We start from the raw sequence: 10,745 nt of genomic DNA, 5'->3' as shown, positions 1-10,745 counted from the left end.
TTAACAATGTGCATATTTAAAGAAAGTTATATGAAATGTTTAACCCACTTCCAGTTCCCAAGTAAAGAACATGGACTATGGAGTTTATCAACTTTTGTAAAGTAGAACTCTTCTAAACCCAGAGCTGGCTGTTGGTGTGATTGCACAGTACCTGTGATCTGCCCAAAGGATTTGATATTAATTAATTTTGTCCTTTGATAATTTCATTTATTCCACAATGCACTCTGTTTATTCTCCCCAGCTCTCTAAACTGTTCCTCCCATCTCTATCATCTCCATCTCTCCCAGTTCTTTTTTGAGATTACCATTTTTAGTTGTTTTATAACATTTATTATTTGTGCTAATTAGGTGATTTGAGCTATGTATTGGAACCTGGTTTGTTTACTATTGTATCCTCACTGAAGTCAATGATTTACGCTTTCCTTGAATCTCTTGTTAGTCAATTATTCATCTGTAAGAGGTAGCCCTTCTGGAACCATCTTCCATCCATGCCTGGTTCTTCATGGGAATATTTTTGTGCATAACCTCTCTACATATTCCTAAATGCTCCGAGTCTGTGACTGGAATGACAGTGTCTTGAAGGAGATATCATTTTGATGCTCTTCTAATTTTTTCCTGCTCTTACATTCTTTCTGATGTTTCTTCTGAAATGTTACCTAAGTCTCAAGAAGATGATATACATGACTTTCCTGGGACTAAACACTCAGGCACTACTTTTTCTTGGTGCATCGTGCAGCCATGAGTTTTCAGCTTCCACATGAGGCATATGATCTACCAGAACTTCAAAGTTCTTTTTAAACCTGGCTTCCGGTACCGTGTCAGTATTCCTTTCTATGTACTGGGTTTTAATCCAATACGAGTGCAGCTAGTTACATATATAAATATACCACCACTATTGCACAAGTGTTCACATCTTTCCCAGCAAGTTAATCTCATAGATTGTTCCATTTCTTGGTTTTCTTTGCTGTCCTTAAAAATTACAAAATTTAAAAATTACCTCTGCAAGTATTTTGATTTCTTTTACATCTCTAAAAACTTTTGCTGAAGTATTTAATTTATCTCAGGATCTGCAAGGCCATTGTGTAAATTCTATTATCTCAGCATTTGTAAGTGAGTTTTAGAAATTTTGCATAATCTGTAACAAACAATTAACTTAAAACTTTTGACAAAAATGTTTGACGATTAAAATTCTACACATGAGTAAATTAATCTTTATAGAATGCTTGCATGTAACTGGGATTCAACTCTTGTTTAGAAAATATATCTTCTACAGAATAATACAACTTTGATTCAATTCCTATTTATGGAAAACAGGACTAGCTAATGACATATAATTGATGGTTAATGTTTATAAATTTCCAAGGTAAAAGTCTACTCAGGCTAACAAAATCTGACTTAAAGATGCCTCTCTAACCATTTATATCTGCTAACTGTGTGCAACACCAGCCTTCTAACAAAAGTTAGATAATGAATAATTTATGTTTAATAAATATGCTTCATAAATCCCTAATGTCTATTCAGGCTGGCAAAAATTGACCCAAAGATCTTTATCTTTCTGACTTTGTTTAGCTTTATGTATTTGGATAAACTCAGACATATATGGAACTGATATTACGTAAAAGTGTAACATAAAAATCACAGATAAACAGAGTTACTGGATCTCTATGGACTTGTTTATTGTTTTTTTTTTTCTAGTTTTTTTTTAATTAATTTATTCTTGTTACATCTCAATGTTTATCCCATCCCTTGTATCCTCCCATTCCTCCCCCCCCCCATTTTCCCATTATTCCCCTCCCCTATGACTGTTCCTGAGGGGGATTACCTCCCCCTGTATATTCTCATAGGGTATCAAGTCTCTTCTTGGCTACCTGCTGTCCTTCCTCTGAGTGCCACCAGGTCTCCCCCTCCAGGGGACATGGTCAAATGTGAGGCACCATCTGGGAAGGGGTTTAAAGTTTACCTCCTGTATTGTCCTTGGCTGGTGCCTTAGCAGTGACACAGTCTGGGCGGAGCACTTGGTTGGACTTGTTTATTGTTTAAATTTTTAATTGGATACTAAACAATCACCAATAAAAATTATTGCAATTTTTAAGTCTCAAACTTAACACAAATAAAATTGTAACATACTAATCTTATATCTTGTAAACTGTTAAATGATAATTAAGACATATAAGTTAATACTCAGTCAAGCTATGATCAATCAAATTCTTTAGTGTGCTCAGAATAATGTAGCTTGTAGTCAAAGTACAAAATACAAAGATGATTCATTTACAGGGACAAGCTTTAGCCATATATATATACATATATATATATATATATATATATATATACATACATACATACATATACATACATACGTACATACATACATACATACATACATACATACATACATACATACATACGTGAGTTGTTCTCACTTCTACTCTACTTCTCCTAGCTCTGGTTAACCTTGCTCAGTGGAGCTGCTCCATGGCCCTAGGCTTGCTGTGATGGAGGATCAGCTGATCAGATGGATAAACAGAAATGTCTCAAGCAGCAAAACCGTAACAAACTACAGGGGCCACTGTCCTGGTGCATGAGAATCTTTGTGCTCTATGGCAGAGAGAATCCAGGATCCAGGTCTCCTGGTGGGAAGGTGCCCCTGCTGTGTCTCTTCAGCAGGGAAGGAAGCCACAGTTTGGGAAGTGCAAAGGGAGTCAAAATCACCAACCAAAATGAGGCAGCCAAAGAGCAAGGAAGGAAACTTTAATGTGCATTCTAAGTATGGAGCATTCTGTGTCAGAGGGGAGTCAAAAGCCAAAAGAATAATATGGGACAGAAGGCAGAGTAAGGAGGAAGGACAGGTGATCTGATGGGACAGAAGAGGAGCCAGAAAAAAAAAAACACTACCAAGAAAGGAGACGACCACTCCAGAGGCTGGGATTTTTAAGCCTTGGTTTGTAAAATAGATCCCTGGATATATATTCTATTTATAGTAAATATCCTGAGCGCTTATCTCTGCAACGCACTTAGGTATTCCCAAAGTGGCTTCCAAATTTTGTTTTGTTTTGTTTTTATCAAACAATTCTCAGGAAATGCTATCTAGAGCCCTGCTGGGAACAGAAGGGAGTCACCTTCCTTTTCCTAGCACTTTACCTTGGCTAATCCAAAGGAAGTAGGACTCAACCTTTGTCCAACAATCTCTCTCTCTCTCTCTCTCTCTCTCTCTCTCTCTCTCTCTCTCTCTCTCTCTCTCTCTCTCTCTCTCTCTCTCTCTCTCACACACACACACACACACACACACACACACACACAAACACACACACACACTGAAGATCAAGCCTAAAACAATTAACTAAAAACAAGTAAAGCTAATATCAGGTATTCTTATCAGATTAGAGGATGACACTCACACCTCTCAGAGAGATCTGCTGAATGTGGTATTTAAGGTGTTTACTGAAAAAGGACTTCCCTAGATATAGGAGCTTCTAAAAGAGCATCTCAAGTTATCTTCAAAGAAGATATTCAGCAGCACATTCTACAAGTGTGATAACACTGACCGCTAGGCAGAGAACAGCTCCATGCCTCACTCACTGCCAGGATCATACCACACTGTGGACATTGTTGAGGTGACTGCCCTACTCTTCATTGCCAAAGTAGGCAGGGTCAAGTTCCTCCTCCACAGAAAAATCTCTCAGCTGTCCTGGACCTGACATCCAATGACTGATGCTCTCCTCTGGGATAGCCAGAAGACTTAATCCTGTGTGGTGGCTAAAGACTAGTAACATCTGTCCTCAGGAACGCCACTAAGATCACCATGGAGGACCATGGGGTTAGAGACAGAGCAAGCTCAAGATGAGATGATAGATAAAACAAACATGAAATAAGACATCTTTCAGAGCCTTCACTTACCAGGAAACTGGGACAGAAGGGAGGACATCCTATTGGGACTCTAAATGAGAGAAGCATGGGAGAATAGCAAAGTAGAAGGATCCAGAGGGTCCTAGAAACCTACAAGTAGAACATATGATGGGCAGATTTGGGCCCAGGGGTCCCACTCAAACTAAGGCACCAGCCAAGGACAATACAGGCGGTAAACTTTAAGGCCCTACCCAGATCTAGTCAATGGTCAGAACATGCTCCACAGTTGAGTGGAGAGTGGGATATGATTTTCTCACGTACTCTGGTGCCTCATATTTGACTATGGTGGCACTCAGAGGAAGAACAGCAAGTTGCCAAGAAGAGACTTGATACCCTATGAGCATAGACAGGGGGAGGTGATCCCCCTTAGGAACAGTCATAGGGGAGGGGAATAATGGGAAAATTGGGGGGGGAGGGAAGAATGGGGGGATACAAGGGATGGGATAAACATTGAGATGTAACAAGAATAAATTAATAAAAAAATTTTTTTAAAAAGACATCTTTCAGAAACAGAGTGAAGAGGAGGTGGGAGAGGCTTGCAGAAAGAATTGCAAACAGGAGCTTCACCAGAATTAGTACTCTAATAGAGGGAAAGATGTAAGTGCCCCAGCATGAAGATGCTCTGAGTCACAGTACAGAGCCACACAGCAGACTGGTGATCCACGGAGGAACAGATCCTTTTCAACATGATGGGTGTCCACGAAGACATAGTAGATTCCAGGAGCCTGACACACCTAGGGGCAAGGGGAGACAAGGTGAGAGCTGATGGAGGGGAAGATTTTCCAGTCCAATATGTTGATTGGCAGAAGCCAGCTGAAACAAATGATCTATACTTTATGAGTCAAATCAGCAACTTGGTTCTATTAGCAGAGGCTAAGCACCTTAGAAAGGGGTCCATCTGTGTTCCTCCCAGGTGTTTGAATCTAGAGGTATGTGAGTGGGGAAGGAAAGGACATGTGATAGCATGAATTTTGAAATCTATAACAGATAATTTGATAGTGAAGGATCCTGGAGGGATTATAGTCTTTGATATGCTGATGAGCACCACAGGTAGCCAAGTCTCTGCTGGAAACAGCAAAGGAAATTATTACATTTGGGCACTGGAAATCATTTTCACAAGTTCCTGAGCAATGCTGGCTCTTAAGTAACATCCAGAAAACTTTTTATAATCCACATTGAGGTCATCTCTTGATACATTTTTAGATCTAACAGTGTATACCTGGTATTTAGAATATTGTTTTTCAGGCTTCACCTAAATTGTGCTCACTGGGGTTACAAACTATGAGACTCATGATAGTTAGGAAAGATGTGGTGTCTGTTTTTCATATTGCTTGTGATTTTGTGATGGATTCTGGGTATTTGGAGTTTAGTTCTTGGTTCTATCTTTTTGTGTGAGTATTATGCTCATCATTTTTATCCAAGGAAGGGTGGTGAACCACATACTTTGGGACAATTCCAAAGGGACAAATGTTGGAGGAGGAAGTATCTTACCAAGGGCCTATGAGTATCTACAGAGTATCAAGATGGGGCAACTAGTTTGATAGCTTTGGTAGTGCTCATGGTGTGGGAACAATGAGTGTGGTTTCTTACCAGAATAGGTTTGCAGCTTGATTGGCAGTTATCGGTTCTTAGGGTCTTATTTAAGGTTTCTATTACTATGAAGAGGCACCATGATCATGACAAATCTTATAAAGGAAAACATTTACTTGGGACTGGCTTACAGTTCAGAGGTTTATTCCATTATCATCATGGTGGGAAGCATGGTAGCACACTGGCAGACATGGTGCTGGAGAGGCCGCTGTGAGTTCTACAATTGGATCAGTAGACAAGAAGAGAAAGTGACACTTAATCTGATTTGTGCATCTGAAAGCTCAAAGACCATACACAGGGAGAGACAGACTTCCTCCAATGGGCCACATCTTCTCTAACAAGGCCATATATTCGAATAGTGCCACTCACTTTGAGATATGGGGGTCATTGTCATCCAAAGCATCATACCAAATTTAAGATGGTTGAAATAGAAAATTATTTTTTCTGACAGATTTTGATTTGCTAGTTAACTGAGAGATTCTCCTGCAACCTTGTACATATGCATTCCTTAGTCACCATTTCTCCCAGAAATTGTCACTGGGGTTTGATTAATGGGTTCTCTTCAGGAAGATTTTCAGTATTTCCTCTCTTTGAATGTTCACATCTTCCTGTAGATCAAGGAAAATCCCTTCCCTCTTTGGTGAACCAGTTTTCTGGACTTTAATCTGCATCCTTTGCAGTAAGGATTCACAGGTAAACTGACAGAATCACCAGCAATGAATTTTTTTAAGTTTCTATGTGTTTTGTGGAGGTAAATATACTCTAAAAACATTTACTCTCATTTGAAGATAATCTTGGCATCATGTTCATTTAGTGAAAATTATCACCTACTCCTGGCATACCTACAGAGAGGTGAAAACTGTGATATTGCACAGACATTAGAAAATTCCTTATTGTTTTCAATGGCTTTTTTGTTTTCTAGTTTCACATCTGAAATGGAGACTGGGGTACATTATCCTACAGGTCTACTTCTTTTCCTACTGGTCTTAGTAAGACTTTGCATTTCCTTCATGTTTCTCATTCATTATTTCTGTATTTCCTACTTGATAGCCTCCCCCATACCAGAACTGAGAGCAACCATTGGTCATGTTTCTAGCTCATAAGTTCCTGTACACAGAAGAACCCACATCATGACAGAAAGAACTTGGGGTTACACCTTAGTTACTGATATATTGCTGTGAAGAGACCAATGACAAAGCACTTCATAAGAGAAAGCATGTAATTGGGACTTGGCTTACATTTTCTAGGATGAATCCATGACCATAATGGGTGGGGGCAAAACTGCAAGCAGACAGGAATAATTCTGGTGCAGTAGATGAGAGCTTAAGTCTTTATCCAAAAGTTACAAGCAGAGATAGAGATGGAGACTGAGTCTGGTGTGGCTTTGAAAACTCAAAGTCTTGTCCATCTAAGTCTTCTCTCGCACAGGGTAACACTTCCCAAGACAGTGTCACCAACCGGTAACCAAACATTCAAATATGAGTCTATGGAAACCACTGTAATTTGATCCAACAGGTTTAGAGTCCTGTTTCTTTCTGTCACAGCCTGAGACACAGAATGTCTATACTTAGATCATCAAATACTCTCACATCAGTACAGGACATAGACTATAGATACTCCAAAGATACAAGCTGAATTTAAAGAAGGCTCCAGAAGTGCTATATCTCTGTAATCCTGTTTCCCTACCTTATGAACCAGGCCAGCCATTCACACATACTATAGTGGTTATGAGAATCAGAGAGTACACAGTACATGCTCAAGTCTTGCTTTTGTTTCCAGGAACACTTGTGGAGAGTTCTCCAGCATGGATTCCAGCATCTCATACAGGAAGCAAGACATATTTCTGAATGGAAGAGATGACACTGAAACTTCATCTTGTAACATCGTGTCCTATACCCCAGTTGTGCTTTCCTTCATCATTGCCCTGATTGGGCTTGCTGGAAATGCCACAGTGCTGTGGCTTCTGTGTTTCCGTGTGCACAGGAATGCCTTCTCTGTCTACATCCTCAACCTGGCTGGTGCAAACTTCCTCTTTCTCTGCTCTGGCATTCTAGATTACCTGGAAGTCATCATTGGCCTCTTCCATCCCATGAAGATCAACATCTCATCATCGTTTTTGTATAGCTTGTACATTTTTGCTTACCTTGCTGGTGTGAGCATACTCACAGCCATTAGTGCTGAGCACTGGTTGTCTGTCATTTGGCCCATTTGGTATCAGCGTGGACGCCCAAAACAAACATCAGCTGTCATTTGTACTCTGCTCTGGGCTCTATCCCTGCTGTTGAGCATCCTGGAATGGCAGGGTTGCATACACCTACTTAATATACATAATGCTGATTGGTGTGTGAAACTAAAAATCATCATTCTTGTATGGCTATTTGTTTTATTTTTCATACTTTCTCGGTCCAATCAGGCCATGCTCGTCAGGATCTTCTGTGGATCACAGAAGACTCCTGTGACCAGGCTGTATGTGACCATTGTGCTCACAGTGGTGGTCTTCCTGATCTGTGGCCTCCCTTTTGGGATTAGTGTCTTCCTCCTAAAGTGGACAGAGGATGTTGATTCTATTGTGCATTGTGAATCATTTTGGGGGATAATATTGCTCCTATCCTCTGTTAGCAGCTGTGCCAATCCCGTCATTTGCTTACTCGTTGGCTCTATTAGGCACTGCCAATGCCAGTGTGGGGATCTCAGGCTGCTTCTGGAGAGAGCATTGCAGGACAGTCCTGAGAAAGAAAGTGAAGGCCACGAAGAGAGCACTACACTCTAGTGCAGCAGGTGGGAGCTGCTTTGACCAGACACAAGAGGCTTTGCATGACAACTTTGCCTTTATCAATATGGGACATTTCCACAACATTGTTGAGTTGGTGGCCTGAAGCTAAATCAGTTGGGAAATTAATCATTCCCGTGGAAGTAGAGGGAGACAGGACTGTAATAGAAATACTGCCAGCAACTTTCCTACAATCATCTTAGTGCAGTTTTACTGCATCCCCTTGAGAATTGACCCACTGGAATCACTATGGATGCAGGGCCTGGGCAGTAGCCACAGAGAACACTGCTTAGTGGCTCAGTCACTATGTTGACCACTATCATATCACTTATACAAGATCATGTGACATGTTTCTTTCTGTGTTTAATTTCAAACAACACAATGTGTTTTCAGGCCACCAATACTTTAGCCAATGACTAGCTCTTCTTTTTAATAGTTTAATAATCATGTCTTGTATGTAACTGCCACAGATCCATGATCCTTTCCTCCATTTCTATGCATTGAATGCTACTAATATTGTTCCAATAAACACGTAAATTTTTCTTTCTTTTCTTTTTTGGTAAAATTATTTTTTATTGAAAAATAAAATCATTCATATTACATCTCAATTGCTACCCCACCCTGTGCATCCTCTCATTCCTCCCTCTCTCCCACTTTCACCCCACTCCCCTTCCCTATGACTGTGACTGAGGGGGACCTCCTCCCCCTGAATATGATGCTAGGGTATCAAGTCTCTTCTCGGTAGTCTGCTATCCTTCCTCCGAGTACCATCAGGCCTCCCCATCAAGGGGACATGGCCAAATATGGAGCACCAGAGTTTGTGTGAAAGTCAGTCCCCAGTTTCCATTTAACTGTGAAGAATGTCCAGTTCCTTGGCTAGATCTGGGTAGGGGTTTGATGATGACTGCACGTATTGTCCTTGGTTGGTGCCATAGATCGAGCAGAACCCCTGGGCCCAGATCCACCCATCATAGTGTTCTTCTTGTAGGTTTTAAATAGTCCATCATTTTATTTCAATTGAATGTGTGTCTTCATTTATAATGTGGGAAACTGGTGGCAGTACGAAGTTAGATCTTTGTCTTAAAATGAGCCACAAGTCTCTGTGAATGAACTGTCATATTAGACTGTGAATATTTAAATGTGAATTAATTAGGTGTGTTAATTCCTAACAAATACACACATATGCTGTTGCATATCTTCCACTTCTTATGGCAGTCCTTGGTATGGGGAACAAATCCTCATGAATAATGAGCTGCACTCTTCGTCTTTCGCTTTCCAAACTCTTTTGTTCTCTTGTTTAAGTGAACATATTACATCACTCCCGTTTTTATTCTGCTTTGGCACATCCATAGTATTACTTTTAAGTGTTCATTTATTTCCTATGTTAGAGTTTTCAATGTGCATGTGAAGTTAATCAAAATCAGAGGCAGGCAGAAGACTTGAGCAAGTAAATCTTTGGGTAATTATAATTTCTTCACAAAGCATCAGCCAGGGAAAGAAAATTAAAGCTCAGGATGCACGTTTACAGCACAATGAAATCATAGAACATTTGAAGAAGACAGAATAAGAAAGTTACCCTCCCCTAAATCTCAGCATCACAGCCTAGATATACTCCTTTGGGGAAGAGAAAATTATGTTCTCTCTGGCAATGGAAGCCAATACCAGGCTTCCTATGTGAATCTTGGTACTTCACAGAGATCCTTATTTCCTACCTCCAAGTCAATGGCCACAATCTTAGCTAGTGGAAGTGTATTATCAGAAAGCATGCCATCCACCAACCTCAAACCTTTGATCTTGTGTGACACAGTAAAGGAAGATAAGATTTTATCTGTTGTGGAGAAGGAAAGGAAAACAGAGGGCTTATTTGGAGTTCTGTCGATCCTCCCAAATTAGGATCCAGTACTAGAAGGAAGAGAAGCTCTACACACAGGTTGGGACCATATACAGGGCACTCTGTAGCAGAATCTAACTGGACCTGTGTACAGGAATCCAGATGTAAATCTCTGCCTTACCCACTTCCAACCTCAATGTGGGCACACAATCCCTTGCTGAGACCAGAAAAAAAAACATTAATACACCTAAAGCATTAGCCTTGGTGTGTTAAAGAGACTGTTTTTGTTTGTTTGTTTTTTCATGTATCCTACATGCTTGGTGGGCACAACTCTCACTGAGCCAGATTTCATAGACAGAGCTCTAGAACTTTAAAGCCAGACAGAGACTCATGCCACAGTGGCACACACTCATGTTTTGACCCATACCACTAACACCTTTGTTGTGAGCCTTGGGACAAAAAGTTTATTTTCTCCTTATAAAAATTAAAATTAGTTCTCAACATTTTTGTATGTATGGTAGCAGCCTTCTATTCATGTTTATAAGACACTATCTAGGCAGTTACAGTGGACTTCTGGGTCTTGCAATCATTCAGCCCCGTTCCACATAATGATACCTGGTTCTCAGGTACAGAGGTTGGTTTTTAGATGTAA

At 40.3% G+C, this 10,745-nt stretch overlaps 1 protein-coding gene across 1 annotated transcript; it reads left to right on the top strand.

Annotated features, from left to right (window-relative positions):
- The first annotated feature begins 6,996 nt into the window (after positions 1–6,996).
- On the top strand, positions 6,997–8,262 carry LOC127192419 (mas-related G-protein coupled receptor member B8-like). Its single transcript, XM_051149695.1, has one exon. The coding sequence runs from the start codon at positions 7,297–7,299 to the stop codon at positions 8,260–8,262; it is 966 nt and encodes a 321-aa protein (XP_051005652.1). The 5' UTR covers positions 6,997–7,296.
- The last annotated feature ends 2,483 nt before the right edge of the window (positions 8,263–10,745 follow it).

The sequence above is a fragment of the Acomys russatus genome, chromosome 7, assembly GCF_903995435.1.
Source record: "Acomys russatus chromosome 7, mAcoRus1.1, whole genome shotgun sequence".
NCBI lineage: Eukaryota > Metazoa > Chordata > Mammalia > Rodentia > Muridae > Acomys > Acomys russatus.
This window is presented reverse-complemented; position numbering and strand designations above follow the sequence as displayed.